Source organism: Odontesthes bonariensis, chromosome 5 (assembly GCF_027942865.1).
Source record: "Odontesthes bonariensis isolate fOdoBon6 chromosome 5, fOdoBon6.hap1, whole genome shotgun sequence".
Lineage (NCBI taxonomy): Eukaryota > Metazoa > Chordata > Actinopteri > Atheriniformes > Atherinopsidae > Odontesthes > Odontesthes bonariensis.
The window spans coordinates 13,289,920-13,315,257 of NC_134510.1; the positions used below are offsets into that span (position 1 = coordinate 13,289,920).

The 25,338-nt window shown below is 40.5% G+C and overlaps 1 protein-coding gene across 1 annotated transcript in view; it reads left to right on the forward strand.

Moving 5' to 3' along the window:
• Positions 1-8,828: 8,828 nt before the first annotated feature.
• Positions 8,829-25,338, forward strand: part of eif3ea (eukaryotic translation initiation factor 3, subunit E, a) — a 30,969-nt gene continuing 14,459 nt past the window's right edge. The window contains exons 1-7 of the mRNA XM_075464921.1: positions 8,829-8,950; positions 9,762-9,879; positions 10,122-10,239; positions 11,935-11,977; positions 12,977-13,081; positions 23,030-23,155; positions 23,489-23,613. Of these exons, the coding sequence (XP_075321036.1) occupies positions 8,861-8,950; positions 9,762-9,879; positions 10,122-10,239; positions 11,935-11,977; positions 12,977-13,081; positions 23,030-23,155; positions 23,489-23,613 (725 nt within the window). The 5' untranslated portion in view covers positions 8,829-8,860. The remainder of the gene's footprint in view (positions 8,951-9,761; positions 9,880-10,121; positions 10,240-11,934; positions 11,978-12,976; positions 13,082-23,029; positions 23,156-23,488; positions 23,614-25,338) is intronic.

Sequence of the window (25,338 nt, forward strand, 5' to 3'; positions counted from 1 at the left end):
ACACTTGCAAACCCACAACACTTACATTAGTCAGCAACATACAGCATGGCAACTTGTGGGCTGCTGTCCTTTGTACTCTACTTCCATTTTTATGTGATTCCCCAACAAAGTATCAAATAACACAGTCTGTAGAGCTTATGATACATTTTCTGAGAAAATATATATCATGCTGTCCAAGAACATACACCATTTAATCCTGATTTCCCACAGGACTCGCTGCGAATCTCATCTCATCGCTGCGAATGCTTGCTCACACACTTCTTTCTTACCACATTACAAACTTGTTGATGTGGACTCTGTACAAACTTGCCTACAGAGGCATTCCAGAGATGTAATGTCGTATGCGGCGCTGGTCACTGCACATATCCTACTATTGCATACTTTGTTGCTATTCTGTTGTGAAAGTGCAACAAGACGAATTTCTGAGGTACACTGATATGCTAAAACAGACTGGCATCATTAATAATGTGCAAGTGCACGTTATAAAGGAGAATGATGAAATGTCATCATCCCTCTAAGGGATACATGATAACACCGTGTTCAGTTTAAGTTACACTCAGGTCTGGCGATCTGTTCACTTGTAATTTTCAAGTCTGCACATGGCAGTCAGTTGATATGCGGTTGGTTTTTTGCTGGAACACAAAATACCAAAGCAACCACATTAACACAATCGCACACTGTTCTCTGGGGTAGAGGGCTTCCCTTGGCTGCCAAGGTGCCACTAAGGGCCAGGCCCCTAATAATGACATGCCATAAACACCATGCAGCCAGTGTGGCTCCTGGGACCTCAGGACAAGAGGGTGAAAGCCCTCTGTGAACGCAATGTTCACAGCTTTAAGATGCAGCTGGATGTTGTGGCAGTGAAAAAAAGCCCCTTGACATAAGGCGCCTGTTTAACTTGGAGCAGCTCTCTTGCAAAGAAATGTCACAATATGGCAGATCAATTGCAGCCATTTGAAAACCCAAATTGTGCTACTTGACTGGTGCTTACGTAGGTTTCCATGCTCTTGCCCCCACATATGGCACACAGGAAAAGCATATATATATATTTTCCTTTTCGGTCTCCATGTATGAATAAAAAATGAAAAAAATATTCCAGCAGAAACACTTCAAGGAAATTATATTTTGATTTCTGACAGAAGCAATCAGAGTTGGCAATCTCTAAAATGAACAGCTACAGACCAAAAATTGAGGTAACGCTGAGGTGCTCGCTGTGGTTTCGAAATAGTTCTTATTCCATCTAGATTTCTGTTTCACTGGTGTTGTACGGTGAGTTGCGGAAAATGAAGACAGATGTAATTAGCAACGATGTTTGGACTCAGCCTTCTGGAGTCGGCAGCAGTGTGTTTACTTTGAAATCTGATTAGGTCTCCTGTCTGTGCAAGTTGCTTTCACCTCACCGCGAATAACTCTGTACAGATGACTTCAGCACGCTTCGCCTCTGATGGACTCCCTTTACTGCACCTTTGACCTCACCCATATCCTGACAGAGAGGCCCTGAGCGGGAAATTATGGCACATCACAATGAGGCTTCCTCAATTTGTTGCTATACACTCTCGTGGTTTGTTGCCAAGAACAATGTACAGACCCATATCAGGGGAGCACCCCACTGGTAATAGACGGCACAAATCAAACCTTAGGATGCATTACTCCCCTGACACCTTGTGTAGTAGTCTGATTGCTTAGTGTGGATTGGAATATTACCACATGTACTATCTCATGTCTTCCTTGATTGAGTTTAATGGCCAGTTAACCCCCCCGTCGTTAATTTTGAACAATGATGAAGCAGTGCAATGCAAGAGATTGCCTCTGAAAAACTGCTGCGCAAACTGCAGGTCACGTGCCGCATTCATAAGCAGAGATCTCCACAAGCTCTTGATGCTTCAATAAATAGATTTCCCCATAAACAGAATGATCTCCTTCTCCTGGAATGTATAATAAAAAGACCAAAAAAAAGTCATATCAGAAGAATTTACATTTGAGCCGAAGCTTACATAACCAACATGCAGCGTTATTAAATAGAGGGTTTGATTTCTAAGAGAGGATTTGGCAGTGACACCACAATTTTGACAAGTCAGAGTCAAATATTGAACGTTTTATTTTCTCAGTTCTATCCAAGAATCATATGATTTTTATCCTAAGATGTGGCAGCTGGTAGAGTTCATTCATTCCTGTAGCACTTTTTGCTTTGGTGGTACTTGAAATATAACTCACCTCAATATCTCCTTTTGGAATTTGAGTTGAGGGGAGTGCTATTGTTCACTGGTCTTACTTTCTCTTCATTTTTTCAAAACAGGATTTATTCAAAGACCTCCACTTAGAGAGACAAATCCACTTAATACCAGTTATTACAGAAACTGAAAATTAAGAAGCAGTATTCACATGAAATCCCCCATGGCGCGGAAGACCAAATCTACAGAGCATAGTCTGGAGTCATCAGATTTCTCTTCTGGTAAGAATAGCCATGGCCGCAAATTTGGAGATAGCACAATGTTCTCTCCAATGTTGTGATTCCAATGTTAATTACACAGGAAATTGAAATTGTGCATAAAATGAAGAGAAAACTTGAGAGCAGAGCTGGTTGAAGAATGATTAGAGGGGTCAAATATTGATCAACTTCCCCGTGTGCCTTCTATGGTAATGATAATGTGTGTGAGCACAAGTCACCCCTTGTTTGTGCAGTGGACATATGCTGCACACATGCTCTGTCCTGGGTGCTCGAAAGGAATTTGCATTGTTTTCAGGTCCATAGACCTAGTCGATAACCTCCAACCCATTGCCATCGAGTGGGACAGTGCTTAAGTCAGCACTGGGCTCTGAATCAGGGCTGTGGGCTGCTGATTTATAACCTAGCATGCACTCAGAGTGAGGCGATGCATATCTAAAAAGTTTACAGAAGAATCATTGAAATTCATATGAGATGCTGGAATTCAGGCTCAGAGGAGGGATGCCGGGCTCTGCAGCATTCAGTGCCCAGTCATTTGTCTTCAGATCCTATTGCTTTATATTTTGACAGATATTAGTACGAGGCCAATGTTGTGTGTCTTTGGCAGTGTCATCTCCTCTCCCTCTCTTGGATTCATTTGTTGACCAAGAAAGCTTTCAGGGAACGGGAGAGCTGAGGTTTTTCATGGAATATTTGGCCCATCACTTCAGTGCCCTTTGAGTCTATCCCATTAAGGCCGAGGAGTATTTTCTACAAAGCAAACATGTAGAATGATGGATAACTGTTGTGCATGCAGAAATGCATTCCGGTTCCTGACAGCATCCCAGTATTTAACCTGTATGTCATGTGTGGTCCAAGCCCTCACAACTGGCAACTGCGTTATCTTACAAAAAACACACATGCTTTGATTTACAGACTTAGAAATGGTAGATAACTGTTTATAATTACTCCACTTGTACTGGCTTTGTTTAAAGTTTTTAAAAGCCTTTAGCCTAAACCTCTTTATCCACCACCCCCTTGTCTGGCTAGTGGCTACTATTGGAGCTTCTAGGAACAAACACCCTAGTTTTTTGAATGGGATGACGGTAAGGGACCTTTGCTGGAGATTAAGGACGTGCAGAAACAGGACATTCTTAAATTGGATTAAGCTGATGTTTTAAATGAACAGATAGGTCGCTTTTTGACAAAGAAGGACCTGAACTGATTAGTATTACTTACATTAAGCTACAACCAACTGGTTAGCTTCATATGTTAGCATAGCTAGCCAAACCTTGTTCAGTCACCTAGTAGCCTATCGCTTTATTAGACAACTTGTTTCTCTTCGGAGCAAATGTCAGGTGAAACGTCTCTACACCTTGATGTTTTTAACGTCCTCTGTTTGTATCAGTGTTAAAACCACACTATTTAACTGTTTCTAGCTTTAATGCAAAGCTAATCTGAGCTGACCTGCTAACATCCCATTAGTCATGATGCACTTGTTGGAGTTCCAGGCATCACCATTCATGTTTCTCTTTCACTTTCAATGAGGTGACATTATAAGTTGTCATATGGAATTCTGGATCTGTTGCTTCTTCTTTGCTTGTGTGAGTTTGTTATGTCAGGAAGGCTCTGTCCGTCATTTATTTACAGTCTTTGCAATCTTTATACAACCCCAATTTGGATGTGGTATGAATAAAGGGGTGAGTTTGACCAACTGAAAAAATGAATACAAAATGGGGCAGACTAAAAGGGTTCGTTTCAGAATAACATAAAATAATGTTTTTTCATTGCAGATACATGAAGATATTACTCTTCTAAGCCATCATTTTGTTTAAAAAAAAAGGGAATATTTTCACAGGCTCTTTATTACATTTGGTTTTATTTCATATGTAGATGTTTTTATTCATTTGAATGTTTTTTATTTTTGTCTGATACTTAAGCGGTACACCTGGGAAATCTGGAAATCTATTGCAATCAAATACAATGGCTCCGCCCTAAGTTCTTTTTATATAGCTTGGACATGTTTATTTTTTCATGACATTTTCCAAAAGGTTCTATATGATATTAATATTGAATTTGTTATTGTTAATGCAATGGACATTTTTAGAAGTAATACACTTTTAGTACTCTACCACCAACTCACAACCACAATAATAAACAATGTTTTTGCATGAATATCTTCAAGAAAATCGCTGGTATAAAATAACAGAAAGATCAAAGCAATTGAATGAACACTTTAACGGAGAAAGTTTTTTTTTACATGTCCTATGTGAGCTTTTAAAAACTTTGCTGTCTGGATTGCACAAGCTGGTTTGGCATATTTTGGCAGGGTCCACATCTTATCAGCAAAATAACTTGGCCTGGCTTTGGGAGAGAAAAACTGAGACAAAATCAGAAGAAATGAAAGAATTCTGCCGCATATATTTTCCTTCCAAACACCTTTTTTTTAATGAGGATAGGTTGTTTGAATATAAGGAAAACAATGCAAATTGGCCAACATATCAGTGTTTAAAATATATGACTTATTGTTAGTTTTGATTCAGCTTTTTTTTTTGTATTTAGCCTATCTGAGTGAACTTACTGTTGTCACCAGCATCTGAAAGGATGTTTCCTGCTGCGTCCTAATTCAGTTATTGTGTAATCAGTATTAATGCGTGGTGCAGAACACACATTACACAGTAAGTGGACAACATAATATGCATATTTATGTATCATGGTCATTTTGCTGTAAATTTAGTTTGGGAAGCATGGAGGTTTAATTCTATATGAAAATTAATAAGGTCATGAGGAGAACTTAACTGATGGACAAAGGCAAGCGCCGTTACTTTTAAGAACAATATTAGTGTAGTGAATTTTTTGTGATCAGTTGCCTACATAGTATTTAATTGATATAATTTACGAAAACTGTTACACCTATTCTATATTCCAATCCCAAATAACAAGCTTCACCCCTCTTAAATAAGAGTTTTGAGAAACGTGTACATCAGTATTTCCACTTTATGCTACTTAAGATTTTAAGAAATTTATAAGGAAATCTATTATTCTCAACTGCACAGCTTTCATCTCAGTAGCTTCAGTTCCTTTTAAGATAAATATTTTTCACCGTTTTGAAAAGTCATTCATAATACAACACACTGAAGACTAAACCAGCAGTTTTCAATCTGTTCCGGTCTATAATGTAACTTCTAATATAGTTTCTTTTCCAAATATAGACAAAAACTGAAAACAAATTTGTTTATCAGAACTCTGTTTTATCTTTATTTCCTCTGACTACCCCTCTAATTTAACTGGTGTCCTTGAATATAACAGGCTATACACAGTATTGTGCAAAAATCCACACCTCATTTCTTTGAATTTTGCTTCTAATGCCTGTCAAAAAGACGCATTATTTACCAACAAGTTTCTACCAACAAGTTGATTCCTAAAGAGCTATTAGCCAAAAGCCGGGCATATTTCTGCAGGATGTGCAGTGTGTCCTTAAAAAAAGGGCAAACTGGACAACTACTGCAGATAAACAATATCTGAAAGCAACGTCCTTAATAAATAGATTGAAATCTAGCAAAGTTGTGAGGCTTCAGTGAACAGTAGATGGATCACCTGAAGGACCAGATTCATCTCTCTGGTCCTTCAGTTGATCCATCTACTGTTCACTGAAGCCTGATCGGAAATGGTTCCTACCAAAGGGAAACTGGGAGAAAAGGATGAGCTATGCCAAATGACACAACAACTGGACTGAGAACCAGTGGCAACAGGTCTTGGAGTGATGAATCCTCCCAAGAGCCCGGACCTCAACATTATTGAAGCAGTGTGGGATCATCTTGACAGAGAACGGAACAAAAGGCAGCCAACATCCAAAGAAGAGCTTTGATACGTCTTTTAAGAGCCTGGAGGGTGGGAACTATTCCTGAAGACTACTCAAAGAAATGACAGAAGGCTTGTAGAAGAGGGTTCAGGCTGTGTCGAAAATTAAAGATGGCCATACCAAATATTGACCTCCGAATTCCTCTGTTTTTAACTTATATTCTATGTTTCTGTTTATCTTTGCATATTTTTCAATAGATTGCTCTACATATTTCCCATTTCCCTGGAAATGTATAAAGAAGTGAAGGGTGGCTAAAACGTTACTATACTGTACTGCACAGTACTGCAAAGTAGTTCAAACCTCCTCCAGCTCCAGAAGCCATACAACTTTTGCTGCTTCAGTACTGATGCTTAAAGGGAGAGTTTGCCTCTTTTGACATGAAGCTGTATGACATCCCATACCAGCAATATTATTTATCAACATTTTCTTACCTCCCGCTGCGCCCTGTGAGCCGAGTTCCAGCCTCGTTTTGGCGTTGACGAAGGTAGTTCGGCTATTTGGCTGGGGCCACAAAAATAAAGCGTTTTGCTTCTCAAAACAATATGTGTTCAAAATACATTTGCATCACAAAATCGTTCATCCAGAAAAAGTGAGACCTCACAATCGCTTGGCGCTATTTTCTCTCTACCTTCGTTTCACTACGGGCTGTGTAGACCGTGCAGACCAAAGTGCAGACCGAGCAGTCCCATGCTTCCCAGCAGTAAACACCGTAACAGGCGCGGCTGTCGGCAGATGGCAATCACGGAGTGATACGAAGGGAGAGAAAATAGCGCCAAGCGATTGTGAAGTCTGACTTTTTCCTGCACAACGATTTTGTGATGCAAATGTATTACTCTTTTGAACGCATATTGTTTTGAGAAGCAAAACGCTTTATTTTTGCCAGCCAACTAGCCGGACTACCTTCGTCAACGCCAAAACGAGGATGGAACTCTCGGCTCACAGGACGCAGCGGGGGGTAAGTCAATGTTCATAAATAATATTGCTAGTAGGGGATGTCATACAGCTTCTTGTCAAAAGAGGTGAACTATCCCTTTAAGCAAGAATAAGTCAGAGGAACCAAACCAGGACTAAATAAGGACCAGCATAATGAGTGAAATGTATTTGAACACCACCAGAAATGGCTGGACGTCAATGCCCAGGTGGAAGTGTAAAGAAATACAGGATGAAAAAAAGTAGTGCTGGCTGAGAAAACTGCAATACAGAATGCATTTTACTGCGATATAATAAAGCAAACTTAGAGTCAGACAAACTGGCTGCGGTGTTTAATTCCTTAAATTAAATCAATGAATGATCTAATAGACACAATAACAAATTATACTTGCCAAAAAGACCATAACCTTTCCTGAAATTAAGCAGGCGACACAAAGGGGGTTTCAGCAGAGTAAAAGCTGTATTTTTTCTTTTTCATTTGGAAGCGGGCTGCCGTTGAGTTAAGGCGGCTGTGTCAAAAGCACCCAGTAAAACAGGAGCAGGCCACGGTGAGTGGTGTCTGTTTATGACTCACTTCAACCTGCCGTCAGCCAGGAGAGAGCAGTTAGAGTGGAAGAGCGGGAGGCCAGCACTAACAAGGGAAGAATTGTTTTAGGACACAAGACAGTGCAGTGTGGCTGTCAAGAAAACAAGGTAGCAGTGAAAGCTATTAGAGATGGGCCATTTAGTAGCTGATATTGGCTGTCGTCGGCAGGGTATGCTCAACACATGGGCGCCTTTATGTGGCAGCTCCTGAATCGAGGGAGGACAAAGAGGGATGGTTCAGATGCATAGTGAAGCTATTGCAGCCTTTCGGAAAAGTCACGTGACTGGAAATTATCTGGATATTTTCATTCAAATTTAGCAGGCTCATGAGTGGGGCCTTCATTGTGTCTATATTTTCCCTCAAATGGTTTCAGCCTCATAAAGAAGTCACACATGGGCTTCTAAAGAGAAATATCGGCGGTGTCTGGAGGAAAGCCTATGTTTTCACATTCAACAAAATATTCACTTGGATGTCTCTTTATAAATGAAATGTTCCTCTGCATCAAGACCACAAGGAAATTACACAAATCCTAAAAGGTTTACAAGTTAGAAAAACCAGTGAAATGGAGAACTAAAAGCATACACACTCCTACATATGAGCAACTACACGTTACGCAGGGTAAAAATGTTTGTGACATATATATCCATATCTTTATATATATATGTATATATATATATATATATATATATATATATATACATGTATTTACGTATATGTGTATATGTACGTATATATATGTGTATATATATGTATGTGTATATGTAAGTGTGTATATATATGGAAGTGTATATACACAAAATACACAATATAAATGTTATAAAAAGTAGTAGCTCTTGTTACAAGTCATCATGAAATAAAGCTATAACGTCAAGTCTGGTACTCAGCAAAAGACGTGACAGATTCATATTTTTGGAGGCACACTGTAAATTAGTAACTCCCACTGAGAGTGTTTCTCTCTCAATGTTTCTTATTGGGGGATGCTGAGAATGTCGCTGATTGGTCAGTCCCCGTGTACACAGCCGCATCATACGTCCACTTCCCTTTTCCCGGAGCAAAGATGGCGGAGTACGACCTCACCACGAGAATAGCTCACTTTTTAGACCGTCACCTCGTTTTTCCTTTGCTGGAGTTCCTGTCTGTCAAAGAGGTACGACATATTTAAACGCATAAACACTTCTTTACGTTCTCTCGTTGTTTTAAACGAACAGTATGAGGGGTTTTGAGCTGTTGAACAAGCTGAAGCACGCTGAAAAACTGGCCACATTGTCTGCCCCAGTGTAAAAAAAACTTTAGCCGGAAAGGGGGTAACCTGAATTCAAAATAAAAGTGGCGAGACTCGTTGCCTTTAACAATAAGTACAAAACCGTGGGAGAAAACAGAATTATAAAACGAAGTATTTAACAACTAATTTATTATTTACATTCCCCAAAATAGCTACGTTATTCTTAAATGGTAGAAACCTAAAGCTCTTGTTTGACTTTACATTTGAAGAGACGGTATCGGAAATATTGCTTCTTGTTCAAATTAGCTTAACCGTTGCTATGGCAGGGTTGTACTGGTGATTGCAATAGTGCGCGTTTCCTTACCTTAAGTTGGAGCTTTATGCTTAGGTCAAGTCGCAATTGAATGTTTAGCTTAACACCTCGGATAATAGTTTACGAATGTAACAGAACTATTGGGGGCAGTTTAGTTTTAGCTCACTCAAAGGTCCAAACATCCGTTTCGTCTTTCTGAGTAAAATAATGGCGGGTATAGGCCTAATGTGTTTCCTAGATAATGAAACTAGTCCTATATTTGCCAGAACGTCTTGTCTTTAAACTCCCTCAGCCCCCCATTTTAGAATTAGAAACAGTAATTAATGTACTAGCCTTTGTAACTTAGCGCCTTGTGGTTAGATGATAACGTGCAAAAACATCCCCTCAGCCCCTTTTGTTATTACTGTATTTGCTCTGTTTTAGATCTACAATGAGGAGGAACTGCTTCATGGAAAACTGGACCTCCTCAGTGACACAAACATGGTGGACTTTGCCATGGATGTGTACAGAAGCCTTTTTTCTGACAAGGAAATTCCCCAGAGTAAGTGGTGACACTTTTTAGATACGCACTGCTTCGACCTCTTCTCTCCAAACGTGACTTGCACAAAAACCAAGCAGTATGGTTAATATAGCCTAATAGACATCATGAAGAACTACTGCTACGCACAGGTCGCCCCTCTCAGAATTTAGCAGTGAACCTTCTTATACAGCGGTCCAGGCTGTGTACATGCTGGTTTATGATGTTGCCGTAACTTATATCGCTCTTCATCCTCCTCGCGGCAGCTCTCAGGGAGAAGAGGACTGAGGTTGTGGCCCAGCTCAAGCAGCTGCAGTCAGAGACTGAACCCATTGTGAAGATGTTTGAGGACCCAGAGACAACAAGGCAGATGCAGTCCACCAGGTAAAGCCTGTTGTTTTATGAGCAAAATAAGGATTTTATTTCTTTATTTTGCTTGTCTTATGCCGAATCTGTGGTTGGTAAAACCTGTTACTTGATACAAGGGATAGCGCGGCAGCATTGCAGAATGGAACTGCATCTTAGATGACAAATGTATTCAGCCTATTTTGGGCTTTTACTCAGCAAAGACAGGAAAAGAAAGGTATCCGTATTAAGACTGTTTAGTTAACTGCTTTGATGAAAATAGTTATGTTTTTGCGGAGAGTGTGTTCAGTTAAGTGCTTTCCATTATTATACCGTTTAATTTTGTACAGGACTTTAAACATTCGATTGTTTTTACCTCAGAAGCCTTACAAGGCAACATTGACCCAGCTTTTGTTTATTTTGTTCGATTTTTTTTTTGTCTGTGTGGAGAATAGGGAAAAAAAAACGCATCCTTTTGGATGAGGATTCATCTGTCAGTCAGTCACATTCTTCAAACCATTGGATTTGTAACACAATAGAAAACTCATCTGGTGTCAATGAAGATGTCTCTTTCAAGCCAAAAGACATTATGCAGTTTTATTCTGCCATTATTGTCTAAATTATGCTTCATGCAGTCGCTTGTTTGTATCATTATTTCTAAATTACAGTTGCATCCATTTCTGGAAATGAGCAACAGTCTGACATTTGAACGCTGCTGGCTTGTCTGTTGGAGTTAATTGATCCATGCACTATTCCAACCACGCAGCAAGAATTTTACTTAGGCCTAATAATAAAAACCTGTCTCGTCTTAGAATTTTCACGTTCAAATGTCACTGTACATCTTGTTATCTATAGTTAATTCTTATTTGATCACATGGATCATGGTCACCATGTCATAAACATTCTGTTTGGTTTGACTTGTTAAAGCAATAAGAAAGAAACTTGGGGGGTTTTGAGTTAACTTGCTTCTGCGACTTATTCAGTGCTTATTTGCATCTAAATGTCAAAATACAGCCAAAGCAAATCTTAGGCTGATCTTGTATTTTTGTGAAGACATTGTAGATATCTGCAAAGAGATATATGTGCAGTGGCTGTTGGCTCTAATACATTTTCAGAATCTGCGTTCCTGTAATAAGCAGCGGGGTGAAATTCCAGTCTTCATGGAAAGCAACGCGGAGCTTACACAAACCGCCCGTCTTTAGCCTCCAAGCAGAGGCGACCTGACTTTAGGCAGAGAAGAATCCTGCCTCAGTGAAATTCGTTTAACACACAACGCATACGTGCCAGTGAACGCGCACTCGCTCATTCCCTTTATAAAACTGAATTTAACATAGAAACACGCATAGTTTCAATGTGGTGTCCACTTAAATAGATTTTTGGTCACAGGCAAAGTAGTAAAATGCATTTGGGATACAACAGTTTAGAGGAGCCAGTGCATTCCTTTATTTCGACAAACCCATAGAGACACAGAGGCTGTGCTGAGAAATCAGTCTTCCCTTTATTCTCCAGGCATAATTTGTTAGACATGGCTTGCATAGATTTTGTAGTGGCCAAACCAAATGTAATAAACAGCCCATCACATTGTTTTTCAAGTGATATGGTCTTCATTTATGTGTGGCTCTAGTTTTAGACCGGAAGCGGAAAAGTATACCTGAGAGAGGCTTTAAACACATCCAGACTCATGTTAAACGCACTCTAACTACCAGAACTGTCTATTTTGTTTTTTGTTTTTAGAGATGGACGGATGCTGTTTGACTATTTGGCAGAAAAGCACAACGTAAGTTGGCCTGATTTGCTGACATCTCGCTTCTTCAGTGTGTTTCCCATGCCTCTTGAGTGAACCCATGGCTGTTTTCAGGGGGCAAAGTGGGAGGGACAGGCCAAGTATGGAAAAGCAGAGTTACTTCCCAAAACCCTTAACTCATTTTCGGGGTTTGTATGGCTTGCACAAATTCTGTGGACATTTACATTCTGTGGTGAATTGTTAAGAATAAACGGAATAGCTCGGGACTCGTGGATAGAGCCGCAAGAATGCCGGAGGTTCTATATTTACCATGATGTTTGGCTTCTTACCCTCCCCTTCATTGGTCCCCTCCCACTCCAGTATCCTGCTGACCTGCATGCTGTCCTCAGTGTACCTCCACACAGCTAAAGCGCTGGGCCCCTGAGAATGCTATCGGAAAGGCTTTATTTTTGGTTTTCAGAAAGCTGCGTAAATGGCGTAACATCATTGCGCACCGAGCTGACATACTGGACATCGAGAAGAACAATTGAATATAGAGAAGACAAGTAGCCTTAAAATGACGGCCCTATTTATACATATATATATATATATATATATATAGAGATCCAATTCCAAGTTGGTTCAAATGACCACTGCTGGGCAGATTGGTTATAGAAGCTATACATTCTCTTGCCGTTCAGGAAAAAATGCCACTGATGAAATATAATGCATCTCACAGAATCCACAATCATTCTTATGAATATAAGAGTGCCGTGCTACCACACCAACAAGATTATTCTACTTTCACAAAAATTATATTAAAAAAACAAAACAATTTTTTATTATTTTTTTAATAAAAGGCTGTTTAGTTAATATAAGCTTCTGTGATTAAGGATACAACACTTCAAACCAGATGCCTTTGGTCCCACAGCTGCATTTGATCACAGAGCAAGCACAGTGTTTAAATTGGAAAATATGATATTGTTTGACCTGGTCTAACCATGATTCATATGTTCTCTCTGATATTGAAAATGTTGTCATTTCTCTTGGAAGTTTCGTCAAGAATATTTGGACACACTGTACCGATATGCCAAGTTCCAGTATGAGTGTGGAAACTACTCTGGTGCTGCAGAATACCTCTACTTCTTCCGTGTCTTGGTAAGCTTTCCTGCTTTTGTCACACACATTAAACACAATTCTATTTGAGTTGACTCTACTGGTGATGTTTACCGATAACTGCACCCTTCATCGTCTTGAATAGAGTGTCAGCTCTACATTGCTGTCCTCGTTTACAGTTGCGGGAGAACATTTTGCTATAAAATGAATTCCTTCAGTCAAAACAAGTTCAAACTCCTTTGTCCTTCATATATATCAATTCTAAGTAGGTCCCATGCATAAACCTCTTTAAATGACCTTGTATGACAACACACACATAACGAACATGAATGATTCCTTTGAGCTATTCTTCTTTGGGGACAGATTATTGGCACAACCTGCATCAGTTTTAGAAAGAAAAAAACAGTTTTTCTGAAATTGGCACAATATTAAAATTATACATGTAATATTAAACAAACTGATTGTTCATTAACTGTTTCTCAAAGTTCCAAAATGTCTTTTAGCTTAATAAAGAGAAGGCAAACTAACCTTCCGATGGTGGTCATTATTGACTGCAGCAGGGGGCTTTTCTCGTCTAACTAAATAAGGGTTCATTGGACTCAACAAGATGAAGTAACAACTGCAACTTCCAAGATCATTAGTTCAATTCGTTGCTCAAGTACAAGCCTGGAAAAAGACAGAATTGCCATCTTCCACTCTTGCATTTATGTAGGTCCAATTCGTCACTCTGCGTTAAAAAAGGAAATGAGTTTGTATGGTCAGGAACTACCCCATAACCATCACTGTTAATTTCTCCCGTGGACTGGAAGCTGCTGGAACATCAGTGTCACAGAGTTTTACATTGCCATCAACTGAGAGCCTGCTGCCCAGCTCCAAAATCAACGCCATCAGGCTGTGCTGAAGTTTTTAGCTGACCATACTGGCAGAGAAGTTTAGTTCAAGAGACAGAAGAGCTTTATGAGGGGATTAGAAAAGCACTGAGTCGTTTAGTCGCTGGAGGTTTGATGAGGGCGGCAGTTTGGGCATTCAACACAGACAAACACTGTACCAACTGTGAAGCATGGTGATGGTTACATCACGCTGTGTTGCAGTTAGGGCTGAACGATATATTGCATTTGCGATAATATCGCGATATGACCAAGTGCAATTTTCTAATCGCAAAGGCTGCGATTATTTAAAAAAAAAAAAAAAAAAAAAAAAAAAAAAAAGGCTGCGATTATACTCTGTTCACGTGACATGCGCGAGTAAAACATGTGATATGATCAAACGAGATTGTCTAACCACAGAGGCTGCACTCAGGTCATGTGAGGGAGCAAAGTTATGAAACAGTCTACCGGAGAGGACTCGCAAGCAAAGCTGTAACCTACACAATGGCCTCAGGCTCAACAGAACCAGACCCTGCGGGGATGCTAGTTTCAAAGAGGAACTGCACATCAGTCGTGTGGGACTATTTTGGTTTTAAAGTGATGGTTCGGAGTAGATTCACCGGGTCATTTGAACCGTGACATCCAGCCAAGTAGCCCACCCGAAGTTTTTCCGATCTTTGCCGAACATCAGCCGAGTTAGCTTATCCCGAATAGCTTAGTAGGCTACAAGCGCTAACGGACCCTGGCAGTATCTCCAAAATTACCACACTAAAATCACATGCCATGACACCAAACTTCTACAGTAGTACAAATATGGTCTGTACTCACAAAACGATGCATTTGGAAGTTTGTACATAGTCCAGGAGTTTATTATTATCAACACAAGCCTGATAGCTTTTCTGCTGCTAAAGCTGCGTCAACGTCACTTCTGGGAGCTTCAAAGTAAGATGAGGGTTGATCTACTACTGTAGACAACAAAGCAAGGCTGCTCAATTTCTCCATTGATAAAATAAATTCACAACTCTACAACATAAAAATTCATGTAGAATATAGCATATACTTTGTTACATATACTTTATTGTCTACAGTAGTAGATCAACCCTCATCTTACATTGAAGCTCCCAGATCAAGGAAGTGACGTCGACGCAGCTTTAGCAGCAGAGAAGCTATTAGGCTTGTGTTGATAATAATAAACTCCTGGACTATGTACAAACTTCTAAATGCATCGTTTTGTGAGTACAGACCATATTTGTACTACTGTAGAAGTTTGGTTCATGGCATGTGTTTCCTTGTTCCTTGTCAACACTTTATGCTCAGATGTTTGTAAGCTCAAAATATACTATTGTGTATGTTCAATTATACTGTTTTGTTAAATAAAAATGTCAGTCATCAATTCATGCATCACCTCATGTCATCATAACAGAGGTCTGTCTTCCAGGAAAGAACAGTTTAAAATTAATGTAATATAGTTTTAGCCATACTGTATGATGTATTGCTTGTCTTTGTTTAATAATACAGAAGACAAAGACCTTAAAAAATAATCGCATATCGCATCGCAATATTGGCGCGAAAAATCGCAATTAGATTATTTTCCATAATCGTTCAGCCCTAGTTGCAGTTTTGCTGACAGATAAACGGCTATATTGTACAAAATCGATTGAATAATGAAGGAGAGTTAATTCTTCAAGCACTAGATTCTTGTACATGACTTTTTTGTTTCAGTGAAATAATCCCCCCAAACACACATCAAATGGATCTAACAATTAGTTTGAAAATTACTTTTCCAAAGTGTCTCATCCTCATGTAAAATGTGTGGATTGTGCTTTAAATCTTGATCCCAGCTAAGAAAGCAGCATATTTTGGTGGAACTCCTACAGTCATGTCAAGTGGTCAAATATCAAAATTCTGCCAGAAATGTCTTCGGTGTCTACTAAAAAATGTCTAGTTAAGGTATAACCTGCTAATGGACTTTCAGCCAAATATTGGGTGCAATGTATTAATATTTAGAGCTGGTATATATAGTTTTTAAACAATGTAAATTTCAGATAACTCCAACAAAAGTCGATGAAAGACATATGTTTTCTGTCCTAGAGATAAAAAATTCAAAGTCACATAAATCATATAAAACCTAGTATTGCTATGATGTTCATGTCAAAACATCAGACATATCAAAGCTGAACATCACATTATTTTCCTGAGATTGCTTTAATTCCTCCACTTGCACGAGAGAGGGAAAATAGTACTTGGATGTAATTGAATGTGAAAAGCTTACGTCATTGCATATTCACTTCCTTTCATGTCCTCTGTATAAGGAGACTGCTTCTGCGGGACTTGAGTGGGATATTTTGCTGGGCCAAGTGATCAGTGTCTGTAGTCTTCTCACGAGCTGGCCTCACCAGACAGCTTATTGATTTTAGAGCTGTGGCCAGAGAGTCCCCAGTCACGACTTCTGAGCCTCTGCGCTTAGTTATGCAAGGCATCTCTTACTTAGCATTAAGAGAGTAACAGCAATTTGCCAGGTGTTTCTGAGTTGTGATCGTGAGACGAAATGAAATGCATATATATTATTAATAGTTGTCATCTTCAGTCTGCTCTTTCCCGAGAATGAGATGATGAGCTGTTAAAGAAAATCATTAAAGAAAATGCCAATTTCATGTCAGAGTGGTGACAACGTTCTTTTTAGTGTACATAGACACTTCTGATTTCCTCAAAAGGGGGAGAAAAAAGACGGGGCTGCGTGGGCTCTGGCATTTGCAGCTTCTCTCTCCTCGGCCCTGAAGTGAGTGAAAGCTGACATGTCAGTGAGTGAGTCTGGGTGGAACTCGACTACACTGCTTTCTCTCAGAAGGCCTGAAAGCTGTCACTAGCCATGTACATCAGGTGGTTGTACCATTTTGATGCAAAAAAGACGTCTTTAAGCCTCTGCTGTTCCTGGTTGGTAATTCGCACCGAGAAAGTAGGACCTCAGCGCTACATAAGTGTGTGCTTACACGCAGCAAGCTGGCATTGCAGACTTTGCTTGAAAGTGGTGTATTTTGTCATACCAGCTTGTCTTTACACATGCGCACGTAACAATTCAGCTCTGTGGCTACTTCCTTGCCAGTTCAAATGCACGTCAGTCTTGGCTAAATTGTGGAACTTACATTCTTATGGTAGGTGGGTCTACCTGAGGATTCAGCTGAAAAAAAAATCCACGTACTGTTTGCACAATTGCTGGGGAAGGAGGGACTCGGTCTGACATTCAAAGTGGCATGTTGGCGTATTCATTAAAATGCATCAAATCCCAGCTGTCTGTCTGTTGTACAACAACCAGGCGAAAAATGAAGGGAACTTTGGCAGCGATCCTCAACTCTGTGGCTCTGCTCAAAATCAATCCACTGAGTGTCCACTGACTGTCGTCTCTCCTAAACCTTTGGTTTTCTGAATATTTCCAGCCCCCCCTAATTTCTGTGCGCCGATGCTAGCTATCCCGGTGCGGTTTAATGTGATTTTATACCTGCCCTAAAAATCCTGAGCAGAAAATTGAAGGAAAAACTGAATTTAAATGAAACTGAACGTATAATTACAATGTTTTTTTTTGTGTTTGTTTGTTTTTTTTTTTACATTGTATAGAGATTGCGATTCAATGAGTGATAAGTTTGTGAAATTTATCGGGTTTTTATCGTAATTTTTTAAAGTACACATGAAACATAATGTAAGCATTTAAAGTGATACTCCGGAGTAGATTCAACCTGGGGTCATTTGAACCGTGATATCCAGCCAAGTAGCCCACCCGCAGTTTTTTCGATATTGGCTGAACATCAGCTGAGTTACTGAGTTATCCCGAATAGCTTCGTATAAGGGTTAATGGATCCTGGTCCGTATCTCCAAAATTACCACACTAAAATCACATGCCATGACACCAAACTTCTACAGTAGTACAAATATGGTCTGTACTCACCAAACGATGCATTTGGAAGTTTGAAAATAGTCCAGGAGTTTATTATTATCAACACAAGCCTGATAGCTTCTCTGCAGCTAAAGCTGCGTCGACGTCACTTCAGGGAGCTGGGAGCTTCAAAGTAAGATGAGGGTTGATCTACTACTGTAGACAACAAAGCAAGGCTGCTCAATTTCTCCATTGATAAAATAATTTCACAACTCTACAACATAAAAATTCATAAAAAAACATGTAGAATATAGCATATACTTTGTTGTCTACAGTAGTAGATCAACCCTCATCTTACTTTGAAGCTCCCAGCTCCCTGAAGTGACGTCGACGCAGCTTTAGCTGCAGAGAAGCTATCAGGCTTGTGTTGATAATAATAAACTCCTGGACTATTTTCAAACTTCCAAATGCATCGCTTTGTGAGTACAGACCATATTTGTATTACTGTAGAAGTTTGGTGTCATGGCATGTGATTTTAGTGTGGTAATTTTGGAGATACGGACCAGGATCCATTAACCCTTGTACGAAGCTATTCGGGATAACTCAGTAACTCAGCTGATGTTCAGCCAATATCGAAAAAACTGCGGGTGGGCTACTTGGCTGGATATCACGGTTCAAATGACCCCAGGTTGAATCTACTCCGGAGTATCACTTTAAGTAAGTATGAGTTAAAGAATGAAAAGGGCAGAGAAGCACCCAGCCAGTAGCTGTCACACTCTTGTTCTATGTAGAACTTGAAAATAGTGCACGGCTGCCTGTTCTGTAGTTATTATACAATAATAGGGAAGGATTAAAAAAAAGAAGATGAAAATGACATAAGGATAGACACAAACGTCTCAGCAACATCGTGTTTATTTTTTTCCCATATATTATGTTTACTGAACATAGCTTACATGCTGTTATTCTTGTTCATATTCTCTGCTTCCATTTGGTTTGAGAAACGCGAACATAACCTGCTCATAGTCATAAGGTACTTTAAGGTGAAAGTGCTGATTGACCTGTTTCATCACTGTGGCATTTGTATCCACTGTGAGTCGCTTCTTCCTCTGAAGCTGGCTTTAAGGTCTTTGATTATTGGGATTTCCATGAGTGGAGCTAAGTTCTTGCTGACTCGAGTTATTGCTTCTCTTCCAGCAAAAATAGAGCTCTGTTATGACCCCTTCGATGTTATCTCGCATCAAGTGTTAGTAAGTTCAACTCGGCTTAAAGTTCTTCCATGACCAGTGGGACCAGCCCACATAGTCGGTGGTTTCCAAGTGTCAATCACTTTTCTGCTGGCTTTGGTTTGACTTTGATTCAGGATTTAGCTTCGTGGTGAAGCGAGCGCTCATGCCAAAGCCAGCACTGAGAGAATGGGCAACAATAAGATCAACATTTTTTCTATATACGATAAAAAAACAAAAACATGAAGATGATCTTTTGTTTCTATTTTAGTAAGCATTTGATACAGCACTGTCTCTCTGATGTCTGTGATTCTGGCTAATCATGTGTGTTGCTGAAGTGTCCCGTTCTGAAAAACTTGGCAGTGGCTTAGAACAGTGATGAACTCTTTTCCCTACAAACAACCCTCTTAACCCAAACCATGTGAGTATGGGAGATGCATCCATGGTGACAAGTAATTTGTACTAGGGAGAACAAGGCATCAAAGAAAAGTCTTCATAAACCTTACGAGGAATATGTCTCACTTTTCCAACAACAGTCTGGCTTTGCGACTCATTCTAAATAAACCAAAATTGCTGGGAGTTGTTTAAAGTTCAGCATAGATTTTTCTAATTTTTTTTTTCCTTTTATCCCTCAGAGGGTTAGGTCCCTCGTGTGAAGTTCAGGACAGATCAGACTCTGTAACCTAAAGATTTGTTGCTTACGCTCGACAATGCAAGAGGCTTTTTAGAAGGGGGGAAAGGTAGAAATGGATTTCATTAGTTGGAGCCCGTGTACCGCTCTCCCCCTCCTTTCTTTTCAGTGTTTTTGTGGACCTCCCATCCTCACAAGCCCCTTGTCTGTCTCTCCCTCCCCCGTATGGGAGAGGTGAGGCTCCATAAAGTCATTTAACGTGGGAAACCCAGTCAATTAAACGAAGGAAGCGAGCCTTGCAAAATCCATGCCTCAGGTCTTGTTACAGTGTGGCCGAGCCCGAAAAGAGCAACTTATTCATATCATCACTTAATGCAGGGATTGAATGTTAAGAATAAAGATAGAGTATCCCGACTGATCCCCAGCACAGTAAATTTATTGTTGCTGGTCAGTCAGTGAAAATGTGCCCATTTCCCAAACCAGTGGAAACTTAAGGTAACTGCTGGAAAAACCCAGGTATTGAAACTTTTCTAGCGTGGCCACGAGTGAAAGCCAGACTGTGTGTGTGGAGAGAAAGCTGCCATAATGACCTGGAGGTCAGCCAAATGTAGCAGTCAGGGACTTCCAAGAGAGAAATAAAATAGGAAACAAAACAAAACACTTGAACAGACAGATGAAACGCTGACCTTTACACCGGCTGCAAAGCCAGTTTCGTCTCTGAGTTACAATGCTGACCTTTCTTGTGACTTCTGCACTTCATCAAATCGTTCTCTAAAGATCTGACCGGATGGAGGGACCTACTATCAAACTGACTCTCACAAGAGATTTCATTCATTTTTCATATTTATCATCATCCCATGGCATATGCCAGCTTATTGAACGATTATCACACCACACCTCGCTTTTGCCAAACAAAAAAACACATCTGACTAACTTAACCAATTTCTGTGGCACCAGTGGAAACCTGCTCTTTTTTTAGTGCTTCCTCCACTTGAACATCTGTCGTGCCTCACAGTCTCCTACGGCAGCTGTCCCTTGGTGCACAGGGGTGTGTGGTCAGCATCTAGGCTTCTCTGGACGCTCAGCAGACGCCCACCCTGACTTCCTGCTTGACTCATGTCACTGCGTCTGGTGTTTGGTGTTATCGTGAATTACCGTGGCGCAGAGTTTCCCATGAGCCCTTGGGTGTAGTCCAGTGTCCACTCCCGAGTGATTGCACTGCTGAGGTTCAGAGGCGTTCTCAACCTGCCTTTCATTACCTTATTCTTCTTTGTTTGTTTTAGGCTGTTCTGGAAATCAGAAACAGTAGCCTGCACCATGTTAGAGAGTAATTATCCCCTCAGAGGTGTCTCTTGTTACCATCAGTTCATATTTCAGCTTAATTATCCTGTGATAATGAAAGTTGTCTAGATTTAGTGAGGGTCATAGGAAGTTAATGCAATTATCATTTGCCTATCGGAACCAGGACGTAGTTTGCAAAAAGTGTTGAAGCAAATGTCACTGCACTGACGTTTTTGTCTGTTGCACATTGTCGTTTTGGAGGTTACTTCATTTTGTGTTTTAGGTTCCTGACAACCAGTCCAACACCTCTGTCTTAAAGCTTTAGTTTCAGTTGTAACAAAAGTATCGAATGTGTTGCAACTGTCTAAATGTGGTCAGTTTGCATTAAGCATGTTGACATGACACCAGAAAAAAAGCATTACGAACTTTCAGATGTATGCAAACATGTTAGCATCTGAAAATCTACAAAGGCTAGCTTCTAAAAGTTAGTCCAGCACAACAAGTTGGGCAGGTATTTTTGCAGCTGTACTCCAGTGGGCCTAAGCATTTCACAGACTGTAAAAACAGTAAAGCATAAGTATATATTAATAAAGTGAAGTAAAATTCTCAGTTATGCTGATTTAATTCACTTAAATCAATTATCAATTAAATTCAATTATTTCTTGGACAGATAAACTTGTCTGAAAATTGCGGTTGAAAATGAGCCCTTTTAAAATGGCATTTCCAGGCTGCCGCTCTGCCCTAATAAAATTTGCAGCAGCATCTGATAAGATCACCTTTCAAGTAACTTAAAGATGTGCATGCGGTGAATTCAGCTATGCTTATATGTACTAGAAGCAGCACGATGTCTTTAACATTTTGTCGTACTCAGGCTGCAGCTTGATTATGCTACTCCGCATATATAATGTGGCCAGGACGTTGGTCCAGTTAAATGGCCCGATCAAGCTGCAACCACAGCTTGACTCAATTGTGCTTGTAAACGTGTTTAGTGAATACGAACTGAAGCAACTAAACAAATTTTGTGGCTCCATAACATTAACTCATAATTACTCTTTATTGTAAGACAAATATAGGTTGTTCCATGCGATAACCTGTGACGCAGACATTGAGAATAAATTAATTTCTTCTGAAATTCCGTTAGATCTGAGGAAAGTGAAGTCATTTTAATCATTTGTTCAGAAAACGGCACGGTGACACTTGACAAAAGTCAATGCAACATTCAGCTGTGCTACTGAAGCCAAACTGACTAAGGTGCCATTTATACTAATCTGTTTCTATATCGTTTCTATCGCGGATGCACTGTCCATTTACATTAAAATACTGGAATACGACTTCATAGGTGGAAGGATTCAAAGACGCCGGAGCCCACGTAAGCACTCGCATACGATGCTGATTTTAGCAGTTGTAAACGGGGAGAAACGAGGATCCGCAGTGCTGAGCTCTATACTGCGGACGTACTCCTCCCTGATTCGCTAGGCTGGTATCTTTGGTCATGTGACTTGAGTGCTGGGAAACTAAAAACAAACAGGCGTGCTTCACTTCAGTTACACACTTCCTTTCTATTCGTGTCATCGAGAAGAATATGGAAATCATGGACAACCACGATCAGCATGGGAGCCTGCTCCATGTCCTACTGCTGGTAGTACGCTGTGCACAACAATAGGTGGCAAGGAGGCGCCAGATTCAACAAGCTTTTATGATGAGAACCCAGCCACTGCAGCAACGCAAGCCGTACATGGAGCGCCGCTTTTGGGTTAGTCCGGGAAGAAGCTGCGCATGGTGGGACAATTTCGTGGACCAAGTTGTTGTCGCCGAAGAATAAATAATAAAGCATAATAAATAATAAAGCAATGGCGATCATGTGATGTGATGGCTGATTAGTCATGTGACTAGCGAATCAGCCGATCCCCGTTTGTGTGTAAATGTAAATAGTTTGCAAGACGCCGACACGAAGAAATGGTGAAATGAATTAATGTAAACAGAGCCTAACACTGTGTGTCTGTATATGACTGAAGATGTAACACCAGTGTCAAGTTATGTGGATTAACACATTATTTCTTTCATATATGTGTACGTGACTATTCCGATTGTAACGTGTGAACCATGTCATCTGTTCCTAAGGTCCCATCTACGGACAGGAATGCCCTGAACTCGCTGTGGGGAAAGCTGGCCTCTGAGATCCTGATGCAGAACTGGGAAGCAGCCATGGAGGATCTCACCCGCCTGAGAGAGACTATTGATAACAACGTAAATGCCCCACTTCTCAGAATTTGATACCACATTTAGATTCCCTTACATAGACTCCCATATTGACATTTCACTTGCAGTACAGCTTTGCTGTGGCATTTGATTTCTTACCACATGCACTCATCTGACTACTTAAGAACTTGGATCTGAGTAAAAAGGAGTTGTTGGTGTTTGATTGCCATTAAGAGGGCAAGCACATGTGATGGTTCCGTCTTGAACCTTAACAAAGAATAACCCAGTTTTACATGTGTTTTTGACTTCTTTTTTTTTTCTTGGCTTTTACCCCCCCTCTGTCCTCCTGCTTGACTGGATTTCTAACATGCTCCTGTCCAGTCTGTCAGCTCCCCTCTCCAGTCCCTCCAGCAAAGGACGTGGCTCATTCACTGGTCTCTTTTTGTGTTCTTCAACCACCCCAAAGGGAGAGACAACATCATTGAGCTCTTCTTGTATCAGCCGCAGTAAGTACATTTTATTTTACGATTCTTTTTAATTACTTAAAAAAAAAAAAAGTGAGTCATTATTTTACCCCCAGGGAACTGAAAAGGGAATATGTAACTTTGGTCCTCTTGGCCAATAAAAGGTACAGTGAAAGTAAATGCAGTGGCTCTGCATCAATGTACAGCAACTCTGGTTCGTGCATTGTTGCTGTTTTTTCCTTTTAATTGGGTATGGTTTGAGTTTATGAAATTGTGCTGTATCAAAACAAGAGTTCCTCTTTTACGGCACACAGTTGATTTAGAGTAAACTATTTGCTTTAAGACGCTTTTGGGTGGTGGGCTTCTGCGTGAACCCTGCTGGTATTTCCTAAAGTGGTTTCAGAAGTGTGTGTTTTTCGTGTGGTCTGTTTACTCTCCAAGTGGAGAACCGAGCCATGTGTATCGCAGATCGGAAACTTTATACACTGTGTTAAAATTTGCACACCACCTATTTTGATGTCTTAGCTCCCTCCCCCTGTTCTGATTGCAGGCCTGTATAATTGTACTGATGATTGGGCTCCACCGACAGTATGACAGGCGACCACAACACAGCACACTCAAATGTCTGGTTCCCTGAATTTTACTCAGTTTTTAATTTTATTGCGGATGATTAAGGAGGCCTGCCCAATAATTACTCATGAAAAGCTCACCCAACCATCTGTTTGGACAAACTGAGGTAGTTTTGTGTGCTTTGCATTTTCATAGTGTAGAAACCTCATGTTTTCCCCACTGAGGCTTGGCTTGGCTCTTGTTTCCCATCTCTTGACCAGTACTTCCTTTGGCTGAAGTTGGTGACCAGTGGCTGGCCTTCAGCTCCACTTTTGACCTCCTTTACCCCTGCAGTCAGCAGATGTTCTTCCAAAGCCTTGCTTATGTTCTTTTGACAGGCTGCACAAGCTGCCTGAGAAATGATGTTCAGTCATGGAGTATGACACAGGTGAAGAGCAGTACATGCAGAGTAACTTTTTTTGGTCAAAATCCCTAATTCACGTGTTCAGAATGACTTTCTTTCCCTCACAAGGTGGAAATAGGACCTCGTCTCTCTGTCCTTTCCCAGAATGCCGCAGTAGCATCGTGCCTTAAAAACTCAAGTCATCCCCCAAGTGGGCTAAGGTGAACGCCCTGAGAAATATATGGTGCAGTGACTTATACGAGATTGCTTGTTATTGGAGCCCCCAGGAGAGTGAGTAGGTGTGAGTTAATCAGTAGCACAGCGTGAAGCGTTGCGGTCTTCCACAGGAGTCCACCAACTACAAAGAGAGGGAGGGAGCTCTTCTAAAACCAGGCCAGCAACTTGCTTTGCCAAGTGGCCCACTGCTGTTTTTAGACTCGACATCACAGCTGCCACAGGACCCCTGTCCCTTTAATTGATCCAGCTAATTAAACTGTTGTCAGCACTGTTTCTCTGAGCAACATGTGTTCCTCTGGCCATAGCTATAGGAGACCTAAAGGGGCCCAGTCTGCTTCCTCTTTTCAGATTTGATGTGGTCAGTGAGAGACTGAGTTCAAAGATAGATGCAGGTAATGTCAGATTGTGACCATTTTGACGAGGAAAGTGGTGCTTATGTGGTGAGCCTGCTTGTTTTTTTCAGGACACTGTTGCCAGAGCTGGTGTGGGATTAGAATTGGCCTGTAACAGCATTGTGTATCTTGTGTTCAGCCCTTTGCAAGTTGACCTGTGGTTGGAGCATCAGTCCCTCATGGATT